The 27,441-nt window shown below is 38.5% G+C and overlaps 1 protein-coding gene across 1 annotated transcript; it reads left to right on the forward strand.

The window, feature by feature from the left end:
- Positions 1-373: 373 nt before the first annotated feature.
- ADSS1 (adenylosuccinate synthase 1) lies at positions 374-26,392 on the forward strand (the record flags this gene model as incomplete). The annotated part of the gene is made up of 13 exons (XM_080618520.1): positions 374-556; positions 13,385-13,487; positions 14,885-14,947; positions 15,702-15,752; positions 16,099-16,165; positions 17,231-17,338; positions 17,693-17,774; positions 18,726-18,852; positions 20,050-20,204; positions 21,378-21,502; positions 23,444-23,541; positions 24,699-24,848; positions 26,340-26,392. 13 exons carry the CDS (start codon positions 374-376, stop codon positions 26,390-26,392), a joined length of 1,365 nt encoding a protein of 454 aa, XP_080474646.1.
- Between the last annotated feature and the right edge of the window lie 1,049 nt (positions 26,393-27,441).

Below are 27,441 nucleotides of genomic sequence, written 5' to 3' on the forward strand. Positions count from 1 at the left end.
CATAGGCCCATGTCCCTCTGAGGTGCTCATGTCACACGTGTGCCTTAGGACTGCACGTGCCTCACAGCTTCTGTGCCTTGGAGTTCGGTGTGTGTGTGAAGAGACCGCTCGTGTGTGCGTGCGGACCGTCCGTGTGTCTGTGCTGTGCCGATCGTGTGTGCGTGCGGACCGCAGTGTATGAACGCGGTGGCGGCCGGCCGAGTCCGGCGGGGCGGCCGGCTCCTCACGTCAGCGCGCCGCGTGGGGCGGGTGGCGGCGGCGCCGTTAAAGGCCGACGGCGGCGGCGCGGCGCGGGAAACGCGCAGGGGCAGGGTTTGGCGCCGGCGGGGAAGCAAGGCAGAGCGAGGCGGCGGCTGTTTCAGCCACTCTCATCATGTCAGGCACCCGGGCGTCCAACGACCGCAGCAGCCACTCCGGCGGCGGGCTCAAGCGGGCGCGCAGCGAGCCGGGCGGTAACAAAGTGACGGTGGTGCTGGGGGCGCAATGGGGGGACGAAGGCAAGGGCAAGGTGGTCGACCTGCTGGCCACTGAGTCGGACATTGTGTGCCGGTGCCAGGTGGGTGCCGGGCCGGCTTCGCCCGCCGCTACCCCTCGGTGCTTCTCTGCCCTGCGTTTCACGCTCTTCTCGGCCACCGCTTTACCCGCGCTCCCCTCGGCCCGGCGCCTTCCTCTCCTTCCGGGTCCCCTCTCTCCGGTGTTCCTCTGGCCCCATTTCTCCCCGCTAGCTGTTTCCTTGCGCCTGCTTCTGTCTTGTGTCGCTCCTCGCTCCTGTGGGTGTTTAGTCCCTTCCCTGCACCTTACTCCTCCCCGTTCCCTGTGCCCCTCTCCCGCAGCGAACGGCGGGACGCAAATGCGACCCGGTGGGCAGCTGTGTGCCCCCGCGCTCTCCCGACCCTGGAGGCTGCGCCTCGAAATGCCACTCGGAAAGAAAGAGACCTGCACTATAAATATAAATAGCTGACCCTTAACGATAAGCGACACAAGATCCCGAGGTGCCGGCAGGCGTGGGGACGGGGGGCGGTGCTGCCGGGGCCTGCCGCTGCCGGGGCCAGATGGGCCGCGCTGCGGGTTCTCGCCGGCGCTGGGTTGCCTCGGGAAGCAAAGCCCCAGGGTATGGTTTGGGGTCAGCGGCTTGCAAGGATGTGATGCTGCTTGTGAGGCTGTTGGGTCGCTTGGTCCTCCGGGAAAAGCACACTTTTGAGCCGGCTTGAGGACCAGCTGCTGATAAACCTCATGAGTTTTCCAGAGTTTTACAGCAGATAGTGTTCCCTGCAAAACGTCTGGAATTTTATTCTAAGAATATTTCAAAGTGGAGCGTGAGTAAAATGGAAAAAGCAAGTTATGTAAAAGTACAAGATTTAAACAGTTAGATGAAAACGGAACATTTACGATTCTATGATTTTACATGCCTTTGCTTATATGTATTTTTTTTACTATAATGCGGAGATTCTTAAAACTATTTGCCTATTATAAACCAAATTAGATGCACCTTTTTAAAGAACTGTTTTCAAACATTAATTACGAACATATTAGACCAGTACACCTAGTAATCTGATCAGTTGTCCCTGTAAGATATGTGATCACATTAATGAGTAGTCAGCTCAGTTGTTATGTACCATGAAATTTATTCTGCTTTAAAGATGTGATAGCTATTAAAAAGATGCAGATATCCTTGAATCTAACATGATAAACCCAAGGACATTGGTGTAATCAAGTATATTATGTAAATAAATGTTGTCATGCAAGTTAAATATTTAGAAGGCGGAGGAAGTATTTTCAGTTAGGACATTAAATTCCCAAGTTCTTGAATCACCTTGGAGAGAAGTTTGCCTGCAAAAGTTAGCTAATGAATATGTATTATGAGGACTACAGCTACTTTTCCATATTTATTTCCCGCTTCCCCCTCAGTAATGTGTGGCTAGGAATTTAAAAGCAGGTCTCATATTTGCTTTGGTGAGACAATGAAAACTAAATGTTTTAGCTGAGGACTGTTTCATATAGGCCCCAGTTGAATGGTGCTTTCTCATGGGATTACTGCTGGTACTGCAAGAAGTCATATTATTCTGTTTTAGACCCACCTTTGAGGATGCCCAGAGGCTGCTTTCAAGCCAGATTTGCTCTGCATCCAGAGAACTAATTTGAGAGCATGGCCTCCAGGTGCAGCCTCTTTGAAGGGTACAGGGCTCACGTGTGTGCATGCATGAGCATGCTGGAAGGGTTAGTCTGTTAACAACAGGCTATATGGCTCATATGGTTTAATAGGCTGCTGGGCACATCTACATCATCTTTCTGTAGCCTGATGATGAGACTGGTATGGATGGAAGGCAGGTGGATCTAGAATTGCTCTGGACTCTCACAATTGTGTTAACCAATACATGAGCACACACACACTGTATGAGACTACAGCAGGATTACAAACCCACTGATTTAATGAAAGTGTCTTCAGGATTAGAATTTAAGAAAGAATATAAAACATTTGAAAAACAAATGCAAGTAGCAAGTTATTTCTGAGTAGCAACAGTTACGCAACTTGAGAAGTGGGGCTTTTTTAATACTTAATGAGGGTTTTGTGCATTTGGCAATTTTGAGGATGCTGTTTTAAAAGGTGCCATTTTAATAATATAGTATTTCATGCTTTCAAAGCCAATCATGCAACTAGATGATGGTGTATGATTTTTGCTTCTGTGAGAAATCAGATGGGGCCATTAAGGTTTAGTGAAGATACACATCTATTTAAAGCATGTGAACAGTACTGGTGAGTTGTAGGTCATTCACTTGTAAGCTTAATCAGTTTGAGAGGGACTTCATTAATGCTGTGTATTGCCATGAAAAACCTCAGTGTTTGGACCAGAACCTTGCTTGGTTCATATTCCTCCTAGAAACTAAGAAAAACTTTGAGTGCAATAGTACTTGTGTATTAGAAGAGATTGCTTAAACAAGAAACACTGAATATCTCGTTTATCAGGAACTTTAGAGGAAGAAGAAAAGGTTCTATCAGGAATTTTGTTGTTGTTTAGAATATGGTGATTAACAGGGTTATTTCCTGATGTCCTGTATGCTCAGTTTTCCAAGACATTGATGGAAACAGTGCTTGACAGCTTGTTTTAGTCTTCAGCAATATGAAAGCAGGTAAAGCTAGAAGATGAATGTCTGAAAGGGGCATGTTTGTGTCTTCTAAAACAATGCCTCATCTAGATTAATTCTTCATAGCTGTAAGATACTCCTGGAGCTATCATTTTAAAGGAATGTGTTTTTTTTTTTTATTTTGGGTTGGCGTTTTTTGTTGTGGGGTTGTTTTTTGGTTGGGTGGTTTGTTTGTTTGTTTGTTTCCCTCCTGAATAGAAATTTAAATTCAGGGCCAAATTTGAGCTTGAAGAGCTTTCTCAAAATAGTCGTTCCTGAATCATAGAATCGTAGAATAGTTAGGGTTGGAAAGTACCTTAAGATCATCTGATTCCAACCCCCCTGTGATGGGCAGTGAGTTCAACCTTGAACACTGCCAGGGATGGAACATTTGCAACATCCTTGGGCAACCTCTTGCAGTGCCTCGCCACTCTCACAGCAAAGAACTTCTTCCTTATATCTAATATTTCTGGGAAAGGACAGGAAATAATTTTTATTAAATATTTCTCATGTATTTTTAGTGTGTTGATTTTGTGAGAAAAATCTGTGCCGGATATATTGCTACAGGGAAATGAAATGATATTTCCTCCCGGGATACTGGAAGGGCAAGCAGGCAAATGAGAATAGGAAGTCCTTCACAGACACAAGGCAAGCTTCAAAATCTGTTAAATAAAGAAAATTCTGTGTTAAATCCCCAGTCACTTTAATTTTCCTGAGCTTGCAGAATTAAATTTCACATGAATTGAAGAGTCTCAATTGATCACATTGCTTGAGTCTTTCTCAGTACTTTGATTATACACAGTCTAAGCCCAAACGAGTTGGGTGCGCACTGTAATTCACCTACTTTTTCACATTAGCAAGTGAAATGTGTGACAAGATTTGAATATGAAATCTTACTCACCTGAAGTAGTTTAATTTCATTTACCTGTATACTTGAAGCATTTTTTGTGAAAAATAATGTTTTAATAAAGGTAAAAGATTTATGGATATTCTTGTAATTATGCTGAACAAAACTTTTCATAGGCTGCTTTCATTAAAATACCAGATATGTGGGCACACATACACATATGAACAAGAAGAAAAGGTATTTCTGAATATTAACAACAGGCAGTTTAGGGCTGTTAAGGAACTAATAGGTTTGTCTAAGTTCAGGTTATTAATGGAGAACATCAGGAACATTTTTTCTGTAGATTGCCTTCGTTTGGCACTGCTGTTCCAGTGTTGCCCATGACAATGCTTCATGTGTCAGACCTGTGACACTTCTGCCTTCTGCAAGTCTGGAAACAATCTGTCTGATGTTATCAGCATTCCCTTAAGAACGGTCATTGAAGAAACACCACCAAACTGTACAAATGTGATTGCAATAAAAAGAGCTGTTAGTTAGATTTTTTAAGTTGCTCATATTAATGTGCTTTCATTTTTCACTAAGTATGCAGTCACTTTTTATTAAAATATTCCCTCTACCCAAGTCAGTATGCTTTCAAGTTAAGAATTGCTTTTTGTTTTAAAAAGGGCTTGTCTGGTCTTTTGAGACAGATGGACAAAAATTACAGTTGATGTTAATACTGGAAAAAAGCTGAGGAGGTTGAAAAAGGTACCAGAAAAACTTGCTGTTAAGGTCTTTTGTCATTAAGTGGTTCACAATCATTTGGACCTGAGAGGTTTAATCAAGTCATACACCAAGGGTGTTGAGTGGCTCGTTTTCGTGATGTAGTGGATGTTAATGAGGTTGAAAGGGGCTAACCAGTAAGAAAAGCATAACAATGTTTTTGGGGTTGAGATACCATTGCAACATTAGAGGCAATCTGTCAAAGAGTGAAGGGACATGCCCAAAGCTTAAGATAAAAATAACTGTTGATATTATTGCTAGTTTCCTTATTTCCTTGCTCTAGTGCAAAGTAAATACCATGTATATTAGAAGTGGAACTTTGAAGAATGCGAAGGAATACACCATGGGCAAGTGATTGAGTAATAAACATGAGATGTGGCAGAAGTGCCAGATGAGAAGTTTTTCTTAGTGGTTTAGGTACAAGACAGGGTGCTTTTTATTCCTCTGCTGTGTGGCTGACATGGCAAGGCAAAGCAGCCACACGTTGTTGTGACTGTCACTATTGATCATGGGCTGCTGGAACTGCGTGCAGTGGGCATTAAATTAGGGCAGTGTTGTGTGATGATTATCCAACAAGCACTTGGATACTGTTTATGTATGTATGTATCATATTGCTCTTCATTCAGTGTGGTTTAACCCTCATATTTAGTATAATTTCTCCCTGCAGAATAAAGTAGTATGTAAAGACTTTAATCTCCTAATGATTTAGTGCTTGACAGTCTTCAGTGAAGAGATTGATGGCCTTGGAGTCATGAGTGTGCAGTACTGCAGGACTGTTTGATTTCTCTGATGTTTGGGAAGGTTGATAATCCCACTTACACGTACGTGTACATTCATACAGGCACATTTCTTTAAGTAATTCTTTCGCCAGATTGCTGCAAAAAAGCAAGTAGGTTTATTTTCCTATTCGACACAGGGGAGGGTTCATGAAGTGCGAGTAGTTTCCTTACCTACAATAAAGAATTTCACCCTTTAAAAAAATGAAACCTTATTGTAGCAATCTGTTGCTTATAAGGTATTTTGTTCAAATTTTAGTTTTCATTTTACTTGTACTTACATCCTATGCTGTATCATTTTAGGCTTTAAAGCAACATGGTGACATTGCTATTTTAAACTAGCCTCTCCTTTGGACATCAGCGAGATCATCTCAGGACCACCAGGATTATAAATACTGTATGAGAAGGTCAGGTTTAAAGTTTCCAAATCTCCATAAGAAAGCAAGCTTAATTTTCAATCCCCTTTATAAAGCCTGATGAATTTATTATCCTCTACAAGCATCAGAAGAAAGCAGCTGAAAATTAAGCTGAAATGACATCTGTTCTATTTCATTCCTGTTGTAACTCACTAGCTGTTGTTAACTTGTTTACAGATATAAGAAAAGTAGTGTTCATATCCTTGGATCATATTACTTCCCACAGGGGCATGACTATGCTTCTTCAGAAGAGGGGACTAAAGATGAGCAGACACATCTAGGTTTTTCATGTTTGTTTTTCTTTATTTTAGGATTATGAGTCAATTTTTTTTTTTCACTATAGAATTTTCTATCAATATAACTTGATTTTCTTACTTTCTTTGCATCTTCTGTTGGAGTTAAGTGTGTGTTTTGTTGTGGTGGTCTGTTGTAGTAGATTGTTTTTATGTGGTTTGACAAAACTTTAAATTCTGTTTGAGAGAAAATAACTTGAGTTTGAGTGTCTAGTTTGCCTACACTGACTGCTGTTTAAAACCTGAGTTGAGTTAGACCTGGCTTTTTCAGTTGCATTTTCCAGACACTTAGGAAGACCAGTATATCCATATAAGTTAGGGTCACTCTTCATTTGTAGTAAAGGAAAAATACTACATTGTTACTGAAAATATGATCTAAGCTTCAGTTTTTGATACTTGTGCAAGAAATGTTTTTATGTGTCTTTTTAAAAGGTCAAAAGTTTTGCTCAGCTCTTCTCAGGAGTGTTTGTGTTTATAATCATACTAATTGTCTCAGTAGGCTTTAGAAGGCCTCTTTCTATGGGAATTCAGGAGTTTTTGAAGATATCACTGTTTTAAAGGAAGGTGGGATCCTTTGGATTTTGCTTATTCTGTGAGATGTGACAAGGGACACAGCAGGAACATACTTGAACAAATGCAGGAATTGGATATAGCAGTTCTGTGCAGAGTGGTTCTTGAAGTTTATTGCAAGCATTTTCTTTGGGAAGGCAAACTAGATTTGACTGATGACGATTGGTGACAGGAAGTAAATACTTGCAACTCATTCCAGCTCTTTGTCACCACTGTTGCTTTAAAAATCACTGCTCCCTCAGATCTTCTGGTCTAAGTACACTTGTGATTATTCCGTAACCCAGCTCCTTTCAATGGCTAGCTTAAAAAAAAAAATAATTGTGATCCACTTCTTAGGACTGAGTTGAGGGTTACCAGGTGAGAGTTTAACTGGAGAAAATGGCAAGGAAAAGCTTACAGTAAAGGAAGCTATAAGTAGAATCTGTGGCAGCAACCTCCCAGCTGTAATGTACAGCACTTTTAGTCATCTGAGAACCTTTAATACACAGGTGCTTTTGTGACATGGTGTCTGAGGGTCTTGGTAGTCAGAGCACTTGATGCATTGCATTCGTCTGTGTGTTGGTTTTTGGTTTTTTTTTTAAACCAGTGATGTTCGAAGCTCATTTGCGATGGTGTAGATCAAGAGAAACACCAAGAAAGACAGTGGATTTGTATTATTATAGAGGTCATGTCAAAGCCAGTTATGCTGGTAACACTGAATAGCTACATTTACTCAAGTTAGTTTCAGTCAGTTGCTAATGTAAGTTAGAAAGAAATAGCCACTGTTAATTAAATTGTAAAGAGAAAGAACAGCAGTTTATGTAACAATGCTCCTTCTTGTTTATTCAGAATCACATATGAAATGCTGTAAATAGAAGAAAATTACTCAATCCAGATAAGAATACTCATTTTGTAGTCTCTTTCACAGTATGATGAGAGGTATTTGGTCTGCAGATGTAGCTGAACTTCAGGAAATGTTTTGCTTAATTGATGAGTGGAATTAGTAGAGGTGAGATACTTACAATGAAGAGAAATAGACAGAAATCATAGAATGGTTAGGGTTGGAAAGGACCTTAAATTCATCTAGTTCGAACCCCCCTGGGCAGGGATGCCTCATCTAGACCATGTTGCCCAAGGCTCTGTCCAACCTGGCCTTGAACGCTGCCAGGAATAAAGCATTTGTTTGAATCATAGTATTGGTTTTCACATGCAGACTTCCCAAACTTCTGGTTTGTATCTGGTATTCCAGTTCATAGATTATAAATTTATAGATTATAATGCCAGAGTAGTCTTGTAGTCTTGTCCGAGTACCAAGGACACAGTATTCTAGTAGCAGTTTCACCACTGCCAAAAGGAGAGGTAATACAATCTCTCTATTCCTACTTGATTTTCCCATTTATACATGGAAGGTTTGCCTTAGGCATATTGGCAAGCACTGAAACTGTATTCAGACACCTCTATGTGCTTCCTAGCATAGATACCTCCAATCCAGATTTCAGCCCATCTTTTTGTTTCTAATTAATTTATTCTAAACCTGGTTGACATGTTTACATTCACTGCATAGGCCAACTGGCTAAGTAGCTGAGACTGCTGTGTACTTCTGGTACACAGCTCAAACGCTTGCTGTGCTGGCTTTGTATCTTCAAGAATGAATTTCTGTTTTCTCTCGATTTCATTGATTAACATTGCTAACTGGAAGAGGGTGTGAATCGATCACTGTGGGACTCATCAGAAACACACCTGCTTTGTGTTCATCCTCTAGTTATAATTTGAAACTGTCATCAGGTTTTAAGGCACGTGCTCTGATGATTTTTTGTATCAGTGTAGTTAATTCAGTAATGTTTGGGATTTGTGGGGAGCACTAAGCAAATGAGGGACGTGCTAACCAGCGGAGCACCTGGAAACGCTCCTCTTGACACGTGCATAATGTAGTCTCCTGCATGCTACCTCGCTGGCAGGAGCAGGCAGAAATGCATCTGAGCATCAGGGCACATTTCATTCCTATTCAAACAGGTATCTTGAGGCCGGCTGGGGAAGAGAGTTCTTGCTGCAGGTGCTGAACAGCCTCACTGCTCCTCTGAATACAAATTCTGTTTCTACCTTGGGATGGTTCTATTGCAGAGAATGATATTTTTTTTTTTTTTTTTTTTTTTTTAATATAATATAGAACAAAAGACCAGTTTTAAATGGCAGGGTTCTTTGGAAAGTGCCTTTGTTTCTCCTTCGGTTTTGTAAGTTCTACTAAAAAGATGGAAGACTCTGTGTTGTCCTCTGCCAACCTGTTCATAATAGTTATTAAACCTCTGAAAGATAGTGTTTATATCAGCATACAATTGTTAACACTGGTAAGATGCAATAGCTTCTCAGTTCAGTGTCTTGACATAGTTCTTGTGTTCACATACTATGGAATAGTAACCAAAGTAAATTACTTCAGTAGAAGAATGAATGTCACGAGTAGATCACCATGTAAAAAGCTTGGAAATACATTTTCTTTTTGAATTCATGTACTGAACAAAAAAAACATCAGGGTGTTAAGTTCCTCTCGTTCCTTCTGGTACTGGGACAATATATAACTTTACACTATTATTATTATAAGTCTGAAAATGTAGATTAAAATATTCCAGAAAAATCCAGGTTTTATCGGAATCCAACTCAAATATTCTTTAAAAATAATTAAAAACAAAAACTTCACCATATTGGATACTGTGCTCTGAAAATAATGTCTACTATGTTTCCTGTTGCTTAACTCTTTGAAAACAACATACTGGAGTTATTTCTATTAACTTGAAGTCTGTTTTGAACCTGAAATGACAGGCATTTTAGGTTGTTGAATTTAAACCACATTGCTGGTGGTCTGCTGGGTTTTAATAAAAAGAAGGCATAGCTTTCAGAACCACAAGGTAGTAGAGTGTTCCTGAGGCAAAATATATTGGAATTATACATATTAATGCTGTTAATAGGGCTTCAACTTATAGCACTTTCAAAGTTAATAAAAAACTGACTTATTAAGCAATGTAGGTACTTTCAAAAGTATTTTCCACTGCAGGCTATTGTGGTGGGTTAACCCTGGCTGGTCACCAAAGTGCCCACCAAAGCTGCTCTGTCACCCCCCTCCTCAGTTGGACAGGGAGAGAATATAATGAAAGGCTTGTGGGTGAAAATCAGGACAGGGAGACTTCACTGGACAATTACTGTCATGAGCAAAACAGACTTGACTTGTGAAAATCAGTTTAATTTATTACCAATCAAATCAGAGTAGGGTAATGAGAAATAAGTCTTAAAAACATCTCTCCCCTCCTCCCTTCTTCCTGCACTCAACTTTACTCTCAAATTCTCTACCTTCTCACCCCGCAGCAATGCAGGGGGACAGGGCATGGGGGTTGTGGTCAGTTCATCACATGCCTCAGCTGCTCCTCTCTCCTCAAGAGGAGGACTCCTCACAGTCTTTCCCCTGCTCCTGCATAGGGTCCCTCCCATGGGAGACAGTCCTCCATGAACTTCTCCAATATGAGTGCTTTGCAGATGGCTCCAGCGTGGGTCCCTTCCATGGGTGCAGTCCTTCAGGAAGAGACTGCTCCAGCGTGGGTCCCTTCCATGGGGTGCAGTCTTTCAGGAACAGACTCCTGCAGTGTGGATCCCTGTGGGATCACAAGTCCTGCAGCAAACCTACTCCAGTGTGGGCTCCTGTCTCCATGGGGCCACAGGTCCTGCCAGGAGCCTGATCCAGAGCAGGCTTCCCATGGGGTCACAGCCTCCTTTAGGCTTTCATCTACTATGATGTGGGGTCCTCCCTGAGCTGTAGGTGGATATCTATGGACCTCCATGGGCTGCAGCACCACACGCTGCAGGGGAATCTCTGCCCCTTCTTAACTCTGTTATCCCAGAGTCACAACGACTGTTTTTGATGGGGTCAGCCTTGGCTCTGTTGGACATGGGGAAAGCATGTAGCAGCCTCCCCTATAGCTCCCCTGCTACCAAAACTTTGCCATGCAAACCCAGTGCAGCTTTGAATTACTTCAGTGAAGCTTGGGTTTGGTTTTTTTCCTTAGGTGCCTGATTTAAATATGAAAAACTTCAACACAAACCAAATACTGTCAGAAACAAAGATTAATCTCCTCTGAAACTTTAATGTAGCTGCCTCGAAGGATTTTTGCGTGCTTTCTGGAGATGAGCTTCCTAAATGACATTTAGGTCTTTTTTATTAGACTTACTATTTATGTAGTAAGATATCTATCCTGTTGTCTTTGGCATGCTTAATGTTTTCTAGTTCTCAAGTCCCACTTCATTGCTGCAGTTTGCTATAACTGATAGCCTAAATCACCTGGATCTGGTAAGTTTCCTGCATTTGGAACACTTTTAGCAGAGTCACTAGAGATTAAAGTGGCTTAACAGAAGGGACGCAAGTGCCTACTGAACATATTGGAATCACTGCAGAAGCAGTAAGGAAGGTTTCAGGTTCAAGTGGATGCTAATGTGTAAGACACTGCTGTCATTGCAGTAGTGTCTCAGCCTTTTGGAGCTCAGGCAGCTTCCATGATGGTTTCTTCTTGGGAACCGAACTTCCCACACCACAGTAGTTTAATGGGAATTCCCAGGCTTCTCTGATTTTGGAAGTGAATGTTGTTATTTTCCAACAGCATAAGCTATCCTTCATAAACATTCTCATGCTGGTATATCCCACCTTGTAAAATTTTAGGATATAAGGAAACACATCTGACTATAATTTAGGAGTGCTGTTATTTCAAATGGAGTCCTCAAACCTGATTTCACTTGTTTCTACTCGTGTTGATTTAGAAAAGCAGAATTTAACTGTAGTATAAGTGACAACATACCTGCTTGTCTCAGAAGACATCACAAGCCTCTTTCTCAAACTTGATACCTCTATAATAAAATAAACTAGTGTTTCAACCAGTGCAGTCCATCCAGTTCTAGACCTCTTAAATATCATGTGAAGTATTTTCCTGCTGATTTATTAGCCTGCTAGCTAGTTCAGTATCTTTAACTAGATCCAGGTTCCTGCAACTGGCTTCTCGTATCTGGGAGGCAAGCTAAATACCTAGGATAGTTCTGCTTACTTCGGGATTCTCCAAACAAGTTATAACCCTGCATTAGCAGAGCATTCAGGAGGCCTTCCCAGCCCAAGGGTGAGCTACTCAGCAGTTTGCTAAATCAAGTGAAATTTGTGCATGCACCAGTTTTTCTGTTACGACTTGTACTCAGCTCGTCCTTAGCAGGTCTGTTTAAATGTCATTGTTGAGTTCACATCTTCCAACACATGGGAATTACTTTGGTCATATTTAAAGGCATGTTTCTAGTGTTTTCCTCCATCCCCCTCCTTAAAAAATGCTTGATTTTTATTTTTATAACCCATAGTTATTATTTTCTTAATGTTGTACTTCAGCATATATCCACATTTTGAAAGGAATGTTGGTTGCCATTTTCCTGTATATCACATGCAAAGAAATGGGCAAATGAGTAAATGAACCTCTGGAAGAACATGTATTGTTTTATTAATTTTTATCAATTACTGACCTTTCTCAGAATTTTCATATAATTACCCACATTCAGCCAACACTCTTCATTATTTGCATATTACCAGTGACAGTCTCAATTCTCCTTTCAGTAGATACCCTCATTCCAGACACTTCTACATCATTCAGACCTCATATCATATCCACAAAGATTTGTAATTGTTTGGAAAATGAAGGTCTGTGGCACCAGAGCTTACAAGTAGTCAGGTTTCCCAACCCTATCAGGAGAAAAAGTTACATGATGACAAAACAGCAACAAAAATTAAGCATGTTGAGAAAACTGGACCTTGAATTTTTAAACTTGTTACTGTTTCTGTTCAAATCAACTCATGACCTTGATTTACTCACCTCTTCCCAAATTTGTGTGTTGTCTCATTATGCTCTTTTAAAGTCATTCACAAAAAATCAGTTTCTTGAGGAAAATACCAGCTCCCATTTTCAGGTCTGGTAGGTACTTGTGTAAGGTGTGAATTGTAGGAGACTCCAAAAAGTACAAGATCATCCCTTGATGGGGAGATTCCACAAATCTGCAAAGACTACACGTGCTCCCAGCTTTATATTGACCTTCCATATGGAATACTTGGAGAAGCAATAGCTGTTTCTGAGTGGGCGAGTAGGAAGAGCTTCCACTCAGATGGAACTACTTGGTGTTGAAGGCTTAAACTCAGAGAAATGACCATGTACAGAAGACGCCTGAAAAGGATGGGCTCGTGTAGGCATGTCGGAGACAGGACTCCATGGGTAGCAGCTCAGTGCAGTTATGTTCCCAGAAGCTTTAGTTCTCTTTTAGGTTCTTCTGCCACTCCCGCATTTATTCTTGCTGTGCCCCAGTCCTGCCTGGACTCTGTGGTATTGTCCTGCTTCATGATACTACACAGTTCTGCTGAAATCCTTCAGCCCTCTAATTGTCCTTTCTGAGCCCTTTTTATGATACTACAGCATTTCAAGAAACTGTAAGATGGAGAAAGCAGTGACCTAAGATATGAATGTATAAATAAAAAAAAAGACTATTTTATCAAATCGTCTGCTGAGAGTTCAAAGTGGTGGTATAAGACCATTAATCTTAAGGTATTTGTTTCTGTTGCAGGGTGGGAATAACGCAGGCCATACTGTGGTTGTTGATGGGAAAGAATATGATTTTCACCTATTTCCTAGTGGCATCATTAATCCAAAGGCAATTTCTTTTATTGGTAAGTCAGTATTGGAACTTACTAAATAAAATAACATTACGTGGTGGGTAGCTGCAACCATATTTTATAGTAGCAAATTAAAACATGTAAGTGGCTGACAGATTTGATTTAGCTTCAACTGTTTGACTTTTCTTTTGCAGCTGCTTTAACATGAAGAGTTACTGTACTTTCAGTGTCAGTTTAGTTTCTGCTACTAGAAAACTGGAACTAAGAAGCCCCTTCTTTCTATCATGTTGGTCTTTCTCACTTTTTATGGTACAGGTTTGGATCCCACCCTCTACTTGCACAATCCTTTTATACTTTCATAAGTACATATGCTATTTTTTGAGGACACAAAATCCAGCACTTAGGCTAAATGAATAATATAATTTATCTCTGGTATCTCTTTACCAACTTCCTGGAAATAGGCCACAAGGTACAGGGCTGTGCTTGGAAGCTTATGATACAGTCTCCTCTTTGTTCACATGACCAGCTGTTTATGGTGATGTTGTATTTTTCTGTAAAGATATCGGATGCAGATGGCATCATAAGAAAGTTTGCATTGCTTACTGGACTTTAAACTCATAGTTAAGTCGTAGGCAAATTTAAGCCTCTTATTGTCCAAAATTATGTTCGTTTCTGAGAGAAAAAACATACGCAGAATGTGCAAGAAATGACTTTGAGTGTCAGTGAGTCATGGAGTTTCAGTTTTGTTCTGTTTGATAATTTCTGAATGGATGATAGAAATATATTAAACTTTTTTTTCTCTCTCTGCTGAGCATGGTCTTCCTTTCCAATTTACTCTTTTGTCAGTTAGTAAAAACTATAACTTAAGTTGTCCTAAATTTAGGCTGAGGTAGGCTCTTGAATATTTTTTTGATGCTCCCAAGAAAAAACAGCAGCTGTTTTCAGCCCACTACAGCACTAATCCTCCACTTCTCATCAGTAATGCTCCATATTGCTTCTGAGTTCTGTATTGTAGCTCAAAAACTACAAAAGGAGAAGATTGCACTAGTTTGAGCTGAGTTTAAAACAAATACGCAAATACTGTAGAAAGTTTAAATATTGTGACATAGGATTGTCAGTGCTGTAAGACTTCTTTGAGCTTTTACCAGTCATCAATTGAGGCTGAAGTTGTGGTGCAAAGTCTACCACAAACAAAGGCAAGAATCCGCTTACCTCAGCTGGCTTTGGAGCAGGCCCTGCATTCACATCTGAGACAAGCAAGCTTTGTTTTTTCTGATTTTAGCCTGTTTGTAGGCGCTTCACCAAAATGAGGATTTATCCTTTGTGAAAAATGTGAGAAACTTAGCCTTACTTTTAAACGCAGTTTCGAACAGCAGGGGTTTACATGCCTTACATCCTAAGAATGAATATTTTATTTCTTGCTGTAAAATAAATCATTTATATTCCCAAAGGTAATGGAGTGGTTATACATTTACCAGGCCTGTTTGAAGAAGCTGAAAAGAATGAAAAGAAAGGTGTGTAATTTTCAATCTTTCTTTAAATTGGCAGCCCGGTTGAGGGTTTTCTTAAACCTTTGTGTCTGACCATAAATATTAAGTGCAATAACATTTTGGATTTTAAATACTGAGGAAAACTTTATTTAAAACATCGAATTGTGTTGTAGTCTTCAAGCAGATTTTCAAAAGCTATCTTCTCATGGCATTTTAGGGAGTTCTATGGCATTTGATACCGTATTAGATACAATGTAAGTCCTAAAGAGTGTTGGCAAAGCTCCCTTTGACCTTAAACTGAGGTGATTTAACCCAGAATTTCTGTGTCCCCATTTCTATGCCAGAGTATGAACTCAGTTGGTTTTGCTTTGAGCAACGCTTTGCACCAGATGACCTTCAGAGGTTCCTCACATCTTATATTGTTTTATGATTTTATATATATAAATTCTCTATTTTCTGAGGCACAAATGGAGTTTAACTGGTTTATTGTACAGCGAGTTAGACAAGAATCTTTCCAGACAAGAAATCATGTGTAAGCCACAGTGTTCTGGCATTAAGAAGTAGTGAGTATCTTTGTCCATACCAAAATAAGAAAGCTGAAAAAGTATAAAATAATGTTAATGAAAACTTTGCTGATATTTGATATTCACTTATGGTTTATCCATTTTGTCAGCAGTCTTCTTAATAAGAAGCTATATAAACTAGAAGACAGAAAAATTTAAAACCAAATTTTGATCAATCAGTGCAGCTGAAATCCTACTTTTCTATCTTCTGACAGGTTTGAAAGATTGGGAGAAAAGACTGATTATATCAGATAGAGCACATATAGGTAAGTGATGATTGAAGGGGGAAAATCTCACAAATTATTGTTTAGCTCATGGTGCTAAATTACATTATTACTCCACAAAATAGTCGTGTATTTGATCTAATATGGCTTCTTTATGTGTCATCTATCTGAAGCATAATAATGGACTTTGTATCCAGTAAAGATGTTTACATGTTTTTTACATGTTTTCACAATGTTTAAGTAATACTTATTCTGTTTTCACACGAGGAGGCCTGTGTACTGTCAATGATAACAAAGGCACTTTGTCTTGAAATTATGGATGTCTGTGATCTAAAGAACATTTTTTTTCTTTGATCTTCCACTCTGTCCATTATATTTTCCATTGCAGTGTTTGACTTCCACCAGGCTGTAGACGGGCTCCAGGAAGTGCAACGTCAAGCACAAGAAGGAAAAAAGTAAGTATTTTCAGCACCTTCATTTCATTAATAATTATGCAAATTTGAAAAATTAGTGTAATTTAGGAAAACAGGAAGGCAAAGAGCCTTGCTGATGTTACTATTTCTGTGACTTGTTCTGCTCCTACTTATGTTACTGAACAAACTCTGAGGTATTACTGAAAAGGCAGAGTAGGAATTCTGCCATATTTCCAGTTTTTAGTTCTCTGCAACATATAGAGACATTTTGAAATTCCTGCCAAATTCTCAAAACTCATTTCCATTAAAATGATATTTTCAATCCAGTTTGATATCAGGCTAGCGATGCTCTTTTGAATCAGCTCTGAAGTGGCATGATTAGGTTCCATGCTTGTAATCATTTATCCTATGTTCACTTGTACTTCATGGAGATACTGGTTTCTATTTTAATTTTAATCTTACACTTTAGCACAGTGCGTAACCTCATATTTCATTATTCTGGTTTCTGAAAGAATGAAGGTTTACCTGAACATACTGTATTTTTCTCTCTGTTAGCCTATTAGTTTTTGATCAATTGAACAATTTCAGTCAAACTTAGCATACAAATAAAGATCTCAATATTACTGTATTTCTAAAATAGGCATGGGACAGGGAAACAGCTTAATTGTTGCAACTGATTTGTTGTTTCAACTGGTTGTTGTTTACAACTATAGGCAGTGCTGCAACTGTGGAAATGTGAAAATGACCTCTGTTTCCTATTGTTTATGTTAAGGGATGTACAAGTACCACAGGATAGTGTAGTAACCATTATTACCTTATAACATGTGTATATACAAACAGCTTCAATTAAGCTTGTGTCAGCCAGACCCAAGGCTTAAAGCTTTACTCTATACAATGAATATTAGCAATATTTATGCAAATCCACTGAAGCATGAAAATGGCTGTATCTTTTACTATTTAGAACTTTAGTTATTTTTTTCTCTCTTAGACCTCTTCCCCAGTGTATGGTATATTGCATGGTATATTGAAGAGCTTTAATAATATTACCTAGCATAAAGCATATTTTTGCATATATTTATTACATGTTTGGGGTTTGTCTTTAATTAGTATTGGCACAACGAAGAAGGGGATTGGACCAACTTATTCTTCCAAAGCTGCACGCACAGGCCTTCGAATTTGTGACCTTCTTTCTGACTTTGATGAATTTTCTTTAAGGTACAACTGTTTTAATTTCTAAATATTATGTCAAAGAGTGATACATTTTGGCTGACAGACATGCTTTTAACAAGATTTTTTTTAAATATGTGTCTGAATTTTGTATATAAATTGTCTAAAAGGAGCAAAAAAATGGAAAGATTGTGTATGTTTATTTCCTGTACTTCACAATATTTCTTACAGTTTAAAATGTAATTCTGTACATTGGGAAATGCTGTGTTGAGGTATTGAAGTTCTGGGTGTTTTCTCTGTATAGCTCTGAGTATATCCTTATATAATATAAACTGAGTTCTTGCCAAAGGTTCTATGAACAGTAACTATATTCTTCATAGATATGATTTCAATATTCTACAGATTTAAAAATCTGGCACAACAGTACAAGTCAATGTTTCCCACACTGGAAATAGATACAGAAGGACAATTGAAAAAGCTAAAGGTAAGGATTTAACACTTGTAATATTTGTTCAGTTTCAGGGAAAATACAGATGAAAACAGTAATACTTAATTTAAAAAGTAAAAATTAAGAGAACCAGAACTCCCATTTATTAAACTAATTAATCAATTTAAATGAAAAATGTGTGTCTTCACTATTACAAAGCCTTTTAATAAGCAGTACCTGTGCATTGTGATAGAATGTTCTCTTAATGTGTGCATTTAAATTAATTTTTTTTTATTATTTAATTCCCCTATAATACTTTGCTTTTTTGACATGAAACAACTGTTGTATTAAAGTAGCCAAGAGAGCACAGGCTGGCACTTCCAGTTAACAGTCTCCAGCCATGACTGATGTAGTCTGTCTGAGAGACTTCCATGCTTACTGAAGAATTGTTTGTGGAAACTGTGTTTCAAAAATGTCTTTTTACAAATAAATTCTGAAGAGCCACTGGTAAAACATCTTTCGTGAATTTGTAGTAAAGGAGGATGCTAAAAATATCTCTTACCTTTCCCAAGTTTTGCTGGTGCTTGTTCAGAGCTGCTACCCTACTTTTAAAGATACTTTTTAGTCTTTGTGAGTAGCGGTTTTGACTTTTTTTTTTTTCTTCTGGATCTTGAACTATTTCTTAGTCCACTCTCAGTGTGTCTAGACTGTAAACGTACTATATAGAGTCTTATTAACAAAGAGAGGTAGGTATACAACATCTCTGTGAATAGAAATTATACAGAAATTACGGGATTCTAAACAAGTCATGTTTTCTTACGTGAGTTGTTCAATACATTTATTGCTTTTCAGTGAAATACAAGCTAATGGTTGTATTTTTCAGGTAAAATGTAGTTATTGAGGCTGGTGTGTTAGGGTTATTTGTATGTTTTGCATTTCAAAAGTGAGCAGTGTTCCCTGCATCCAGCCTTTGTCTGGGGAAACTAACATTTCTACTTAAATTTGCAGGGATATGCTGAAAAAATAAGACCCATGGTTCGAGATGGCGTGTATTTTATGTACGAAGCTCTTCATGGCTCCCCAAAGAAGATTCTTGTTGAAGGAGCCAATGCAGCATTACTTGATATTGACTTTGGTATGTAAAATTCTAAACTTAATTTAACTCATAGGAGATTAGTTTTATTTTGATTTGTGTTTATATCAGCTTTGCAAAGAGCAGGCAAATACAGCAACAAAATAGTCTTTAATAGGAACAGATCTCGCAGAAGTAAAGCACAGTAAGCCAGAGTTTGTATCATTAACAGGATTAAGTGCTTAGGGTTTAAATATTGATTTTTACTGAAGTTTATTCTGGTGGAGTTGAAATTTCATTCCAGATATTCTTTATTTACTTCTAAATGTGTGTTCACATTGCCATACATTCCAGGCACCCATTGCAGTGCTGCTGAGACAATTACTCTGCAGTGGAGGGAGGATTAAACTGGTGCAGATAACCTGTAAGCCTAGCTTCTTCAACTGATCTCTGCTTTCTTACCCAGAGTCTAATTAAACCACTTAGGTCTCCATGAAGATGAAATTAAGAACTGGAGAGATTCTCTAACTCAGAGTCAGAGTGTAGGGAATGTGAATAGCCTTTTAAGACTTAGAAAATCTACTGCAGATATTCAGAGCTGCTTGTGTAGAGCACTGGGAATGTCAAACTGTGACCTTTACACCAGGCTCTCTGTGGCTGTAGCGGAAATACTTTCTGTGATACACAGGACAGTGAAAAAAGCTTTACACAGCAGCAGTGTCCTGTAATAGATCCAGTGCCTAAGTAGTATTGAGATGCTTTTAAGTTTCTCCCCTGTGGGCCGGGCAGTCCTCAGTGAGAGTAGCAAAGGATGAAAGCAGAAAGGCTTATGCATTGGAACAGATAGCGCATACTTGACAACTCGTTATACGAAATTGTAGGAAAGTAGCGTACTTTATTTGTCTGTGTGAACTTCTGGCTCACGAATAATATGCTTATACATACTGCCAGGATGACTCAGTTATTTGAATGGAAAAACTCCTTCATTTTGAAAGGTTTCTGTAGAGCTTTAAAAATCTAAATATGTATTATTCACAACGAGAGGAAGCAATTTGGGGAAGAACACCTTAACATGTTCTCTTAAAAGCAAAATGGGTACATGTAGTAAGGAGAACTTGTTTTACTCTTTGGCTGCTGTTTCAGTTTAGCTTTAAAGCCAAACATACAGGTGAAAATCTCCTTTCAACTCACAAAGGAAAAATCAATATTTATTTCTTGTCGTTGCTGAAACAGGGTTGTGCTCTTGTGTTTTTCTGACAGGCACATATCCTTTCGTGACTTCATCGAACTGCACTGTAGGTGGTGTATGCACTGGACTTGGTGTTCCTCCCCAGCATGTTGGTGATGTTTACGGTGTGGTGAAGGCATATACTACTCGTGTGGGAATTGGAGCATTCCCCACTGAGCAGATTAATGTAGGTTTAATGTTATAAAATGCGGTATATACAGTAGCCAAAAAATAAGGACAGTGGAATAGGATAAAGGTATACTAATGATAAATAAGTGCCATAATAATAATGCCAAGCAGTCACTCATGAAGAGAATTACATTATTAAGGTATTTTTCTTCAGAGGAGATAAACATGAGTGTGATGATGTTATATTGCAGTGACCACAATTCTGTTGTAATGAATGATGTGAAACCAGATTTCATCATTTTATGTAATATTGTTAGGTGTGTTTCAGTGGTAAGAGTTTGTTGTAGACTGGAACTGTCAGTGCATCACAGGAAAGCTTAAATTACAAAATACAACTGTGCTTGACAGCCTGTGTTCTGTGTGATTTGTAGAATAAGCATGATGTGTGCTTCAGCCAGTCAATCACAAATTGGTCAGTACTAAGAAGGGAAGAGATTTTGGTTCTTTTAGACTGTCTATTGTGTTTTTATTTTCAAGAAACTAGAAAGCTCAGGGTATTGATTATGAGCTATGCACGCAGCAATCTCTAGGTCAGTGATCTGAATCTAATTTAAGGATTTAGTCATGAAAATCCTTTCTCTAGTGGCTCAAATGAATTGGTGATACCTTTTAGTTTTATGAATCATGAATGTAAAATTTCTTCTTCATTTTTAACACATAAACACTGACAGTCCAAAGAAAACAGTTGGCATTTGCATGCTGTGGTAGAACCTGAGAGCCCTAGGTGTAGTCAAGGAGTCTGTTGACCTAGACTTTGTACAAGCATTGGTCTTGTCCCAAGCATTTACAGTCTTGCTCACAAAAACAATAGGTGCCAAACAGATAAAGAAGGTACATGGAAACAAAATTAAAACCAGGGCTGAACCATCAAGGAAATCTTCCAATCAGAGGAAGAAGGAAGAAACGTGTCTCCTTGGAACGTGAAATAGTCATATTAAACAAGTATTTTGGAAATGCTAGTGATCGAAATACAAAAATCCTGTGGATGAAGAGCTTTATTCTTCACCTTAGTCCCCTCTTAATAAAGCTTCATTTTTTTTCTATTTTTCCTACAAAAAGGCCTTGGAATGAAACAACTATATTTTTCTTGCTATTCATCCATAATTATTTATATTTATTTTCAGCTATTTTTCAACAAAATGCCATCAGTATTCTTTTTGTCTTCTTTTAGGAAATTGGAGATCTTTTACAGTCCCGTGGCCATGAATGGGGAGTAACTACAGGCAGAAAGAGACGCTGTGGCTGGTTAGATCTTGTCAGTTTGAAATATGTTCATATGATCAACGGATTCACTGCGTAAGCATCACTGATTTTGCGCTACATTTGGAAGTGATAATTTTGTGCTTCACAGAATAAATATGTAGGTAACATTAATATAAGTCCAGTAAAGTGTTGCATTTTAAGCAATAAAGTAATTCACAGTGGGCAGCTGCGAATTATCTTAATGCTAATAAAGATCTAATTCCTTTGACTTTTTTCAAATCAAGTGATTTTACAACATCATAGCAGCAATTCTTTTTCAATGTGTTTTCACTTTGCTTATATCAGATGGCTGATGTAGATTGGGTCAATATATCAGTTTTCTGTCAGTTTGCTCTAGTGATCTTGATCCAGTGCATTCATACTGACCTGTGTCGTGATCTAAAACCTACTGGTTTTGAGCTTTGGTTGGCTGAAATGGAGCATACTTGTTAGTCCAATTCTGTATCCTTTGTAACCACTACCCCTTTAAGTTACATGAGCGGAATGACACGAAGTGTACAGCAGGTGGCACAGCTTTCATTCTGATCCTGACAGGTTCATTTATTTGCAAAGTTATAATCTAATATATTATAAATTTTGCATTTAATGGGCTGAGATTTATATTATTAGAGACTGAGTGACTTACTTGGTTGATAAATTATTGTAATTCAAATTATATGTTAAATTGACATTTTAAAGGAAAAGTGGTTCTTTAAAAGGAACTGTTCAAGACTGTAATGCTATCAAGCTAGCTTTTGTCTAATGCTAATTACTGTCACAAGCTATTTATTTATAACTAATTACCAGTCTGTATTTTCAGAAAAAGTTGCAAAACTTTAATTGCAGTTTTGTTCAGATGAAGTGTAGACTTACTCATACATTCAGGCAAACTTGTTTATTTATGCAAACACATGAGCCTGGGCACTTAAATATCTTATAAACTGAGACTTAATAATTGCTTATGCTACTAATGTTACAAAACAATAGAGGTCTTTGTTCATTAGTTTGTCAGAAGAAAGGAAATATTTTTTTTACTTGATTTATATTTACTTTAACTTGCACAGCTCTAGTTTATGTGGAAATAGTGTTAGGAAGGCATTATATTTCCTCCCATTTCAGTTCTATACAATTACTGCACTTCTGTCAACAAAACTATGTCATCTCTGGTAACTGTCACAGTTAAAAAATATGGAGAGACTGACTATGCTGCTTCTATCCCAAAAGGTCTTTTCATTTAATCATTGCATTCATCATATACTTACTGAGCACATATGGCATGGACTGTTATGCACTTACCTGTCAAAATCCTTAACTACTCATATTTTTACCAGGCACTAGTCTCGACTAGTTTTAAAATGCAACTTTATTCTGATCAGTGAATACTACAGTGTCTTCTTGAGGTTTCATTTTTGTGTTCCATTGTGTTTATTCACAAGATGAGAAAAGGTTCATTAAACTGACAACCTTGGTAGCACAGCCCAGGCACTGAAAGTCAGGCTGGGATCCTTCCTGTTGAACTGTATATGTGATTTTAGTAGCCAACTTAATGCTTGTGAAATCTGTTTTGAAAGTGTAATTTAGTAAATAAGTCTGTCTTAAAGTTGTTCTGAATCAGTAGGAGTAACAGAAATAATCACTAGTAGTGATGTAAAGTGACATGCTGTCATACATACCCAGACCAAGTCCAGTAAGTGCCACTTGATATAATAGGCTTGCATTTTCATGCACTGAATTGAACACCGCAGCTGTATGAGCAGTGAAGCATTTGGAATTCTTAGTAACTCAGATATGTATTCATTCCAGAGGTGTTAATTCAATTAGCAGCATTCATAGTTTAATTTAGTTGTGTATTTCTGCTTGCTGGGTTGCCTGGTTTGGACTTGTGAGTACAAAACTAGAAAGGGGTGGGGGGAAGTATGTATATGAAAAAGACAGGTGTAAAGGATTAAAGAGGAGATCCATCATGGGTGTAACTAACTTATGTTTTCTGTACAGTTTGGCATTAACAAAACTGGATATTCTTGATGTCCTTGATGAAATTAAAATCGGTGTTGCTTACAAACTGGGTGGAAAAAGAATTCCGTATTTTCCAGGTATGTTGTTAAATATCTATGATCATTTTTCTCTCTCCTGCCTGTTAAGTCACACCTGATGGGTAAGACCTGTTTGCTTTTTAAAATCAGGCTTGATTTCTTTTATGTTAGACCTCCTGTATAAATCTGTGGAACTGCATTATGAGTATAAAGGCTGCTGTATCAGTACATTAGCATTTTACATTCACCTTGCATCTGTACGTATGCTGACAAGAAGTTCAGAGCAAATGAAATCTTGTGTTAGGGGCTCTGTGTCTTGTCCTATTAGATTTTTTTATTCGCAACACCAGGGATCTGAAAGTCAGCAAGACTGAATCAATAACTGTGTGTTATTGGCAATAAGCTTTGAATGAAGTAAAGTAAAATCAAAAGCAGTGATTAAGCTGTGCAAAAATGACAGATACAAGCAGAATAAAGCTGCTTATGGTATACCGTCATGTAACTGTAATTAACAGCAACAACAGTGTAGTTAATGAAAATATATATTGCCCATCAACATGATTCATGTTAAAACTTTTAAGATGTGGTAATATGTAATTTTCTTACATTAATGATGTTTTCAAGATACCTGTAACAGGCTGTGACAAGATGAAGGGTTTATTCTGTTACAGGATGTGGACTCTAGGGGCATGGGGAGGGCTGGCAGCAGCTAGCTTTCCCGCCACTGATGGTAGTTCCTGGCTGTGGACACAGTGAGAATTCCAGTGTGGAAAAGCTTGCAGATATCTAAATTTGTAGCAACGCTGATTTAATACTGTTCCAAAAAGATAAAAACATTTGAGATAGTAGCACCTTGTCTACAGGAGGACTTACATTTTATTATGTGCAAATCTGAACCAAAAAGTGGAACTCCTGTAAACTGCAAATAATTTGTTTCCTCAAAAATGAGACTGTAATCTTCTGACAACATAGAGTGCATTTTGCAGTTTTTAGAAGAGGAAACTGTATTCCTGGATCCTTCTGAGTCAGAGTTACCTTCCTAGGTAACAGAAATTAATCTTAAATTATGAATGAATGAACTGACCAGTAGAAATAGTGTTCATTCATATATGAGATTTTAAATGTTGTCAAAAGACTTTGTTGGTCAAGTACCTTAGGTGTGATCTTTTAAGGTGAAGTAGCTAAAATCAACTGTGACAAAAATTGTTCTCCCACAGCTAATCAGGAGATACTACAGAAGGTGGAAGTAGAGTATGAAACAATGCCTGGTTGGAAGACCGATACGACTGGTGCACGAAAGTGGGAGGACCTCCCACCCAAGGCCCAGAATTACATCCGCTGTGTGGAAAACCATGTTGGAGTGCCAGGTAGATCTTTCTGTAAATGTATATATGAGGATGCCACAGCAGTTGGGAACAGCTATAAGTCCTTAGTTGGAGAGTGGCTTGGTTTGGGAGGGAGGCAATGTAGCTACCTATGGATGGGCTGATGATGGTAAATGACAGCTTGCCAAAAAGCAGCAAAGCTGGGTGTTTTGCAGGCAGGTCTGCAGTGTTGCAGAGAGCTCCAAGATGCTCTGACAAGGATTTAACCAGGGGAAAGGTAAACGTGTATTGTTCTTGGCAAACTGCTGCCTTCTATCAGCAAAAACTTAGGGATCTGCGTACCATGCTTCAGTGCAGTTAGTTCAGTGTTTTAATCTCTTAATTTCACTTCTTGCATCCCTGTTGAACATAGAATCAGACTTCCCTTTTTCTTTTTTTTTCCCAACTCTTTTCCATACTTACCCATATAAGGAGACGTATTGCTTAATGGATGTAAAATTGTTTAGCCCGCTTCTGACACTTTGGAAAAGTGAGAATCTTAACATAATCAATCTCCAAAGGTTAAGCCACCCAGTTTTCTTCAAACCTAACTGCTGGAGTTCTAGAGATGCCCGGAGGTATGGCATGAAGAGTAGAGTTTGGAAGGGAATTTCCACAGCAGCAAACTTGGAAAGCTGGCATGTGTGCTTTTGTTTTCCATAAAGCACTCAAAGGTCACATTTAGGGAGTACAGGATACTGACAACTGTGGCGATTCCAGTCTTGTTCATGGATTAGGAAGCCTGAAACTCAGTGAATAGTCCGTGTGTGGTCATAGACACAGATGTGGGCAATGGAATATGAAAATAAAGCTCCCCTTATTTTATTTCTCTGGTTTTCTGTGTGAAGGCAGGGTACCTTGGTGGGTTTGATGGCTAAAGGAGACCTGCCTACAGTCAATTCTATAGTATCAATGGGCAATCGATTAGAGAAACTATACTATTCTATAATGTGATTTCTATATTATAGAAACTATAGTATGTTCCACTTACAAGACCTGTAGTGAAACAATTATAGTATGATATTTGAGGTGACTGCTCAGGCTGGATAATGTTTTTAACTGCAGCCTTACATTTAACAATGTTATAGTACATGTGCATCACTATCTCCTTCTCCATATCAAGAAAACTTCACATCCTGGCAGAGCTCTTGATTCCTTCTCTGCAGGGATTTAGATAGACATCCTGTCACTCAAGACAGTGACAGTGAAACCTGCAAAATACATGCTTGACCTTCTGTTAGGTCTTCCATCTGCAATGTTTTGTATTCACGATACAATTGTTTCATGCTTTCAAACTTCAGTATATTGCACTTCTAGTCAGGTACTGCGGCAGGAGTAAAGCGTTTTTTGACAGCAAAACTTCCTAGCGTTTTGTTTCAGCACAAAACTGGACAGTTTGTAGTGAAGTGTGATGAAAGGTGAAAATTATTCCAATTCATTGATTATAATATTTACTCTCAGTAATTGTTCTAATAAATGTGTTTTCCTCCCTAGTTAAATGGGTCGGAGTTGGAAAATCAAGAGAGTCAATGATCCAGCTATTTTAAACAAAGAAAGAACTTCTGCGATGAGAAGAACAATTTGGAGTTTATCCGTTCCTTACTGGTTCTTTAAATGGAAATGCTATTTAAAACCAACATGTTCTAGGAATTAAATAGAAACAAAACGTATATTCTGTATTGTAGCATTTTATTTATCTTTAAGTTCTCAGTAAATTTGGTGTAAAATCTCCTTGGAGGCCATCATCAAAACCAAAATGGATAAATTATTATTAACAAAATAAGGAAAATATTTTTGAAAAATTTGAGTCATGTTGCTGTTTGAAGGTATTTTACATCCATATAGAGTTATTTCTTCTTGCCGAAACCAGTATTAAGCCTTTTTCCAGTACTTACTTGGGTTACTTTAGGGTTGTGAAGCTTGGATTTGTTCTTCAACTTCAAATGTTAAAATGTCTCTGTATCTGGGTTGGCAGTAATGAAACAGATACTGTGTACTTAAATCGGTTGGATTTTACAGATTTTCAGTTCCTAAAATATAGTAAAGTTTGGTAGAGCTTTATGGGTGTTCTAATTTTTGACTGCACAAAGCAAAGCAGAGTTATGTGTAATCTTTATATCACGATTTTTTAACAGTCCTAAAATGAATGGAGTGCAGCTGAAGTATTTTTATCACAGAGCCTATCCCTGTATCTGAAATAACATCTGTAGAGGGGCCAAACTGGGGAAAGTTGACCTGTCTAATAATTCTTTCAAATATCCTGTGTACTGACGGACAGTCCCTATGGACACTGCCAGATGTGCAGTCTTCATGCAGTAGGGAAGGACTGAGTGAAGGTGGAAGGAAGAGCGTCCTCAGGGTACAAAATGCGTGGGAGGGTGGAGCTGAGACATTACACTGTGTTTCCTCAGCCAACCTGAGGCTTTCCTTCCTGCAAGTGCAGTGATTGTAATTTCCAAGTTTTACTGTAGTTTTCTGTTGAGGAACACAGGACTTGTGGCTCTAAGGCACACTTGTTTCCACAGCACCTAGGTTTCCAAGAATAAATCAATGCATGACTTAATGATGACTGCTGCAGTATTTACACCCCTCACAC

This window comes from Psittacula echo (assembly GCF_963264785.1).
Source record: "Psittacula echo genome assembly, chromosome: 5".
NCBI classification, from domain to species: domain Eukaryota; kingdom Metazoa; phylum Chordata; class Aves; order Psittaciformes; family Psittacidae; genus Psittacula; species Psittacula echo.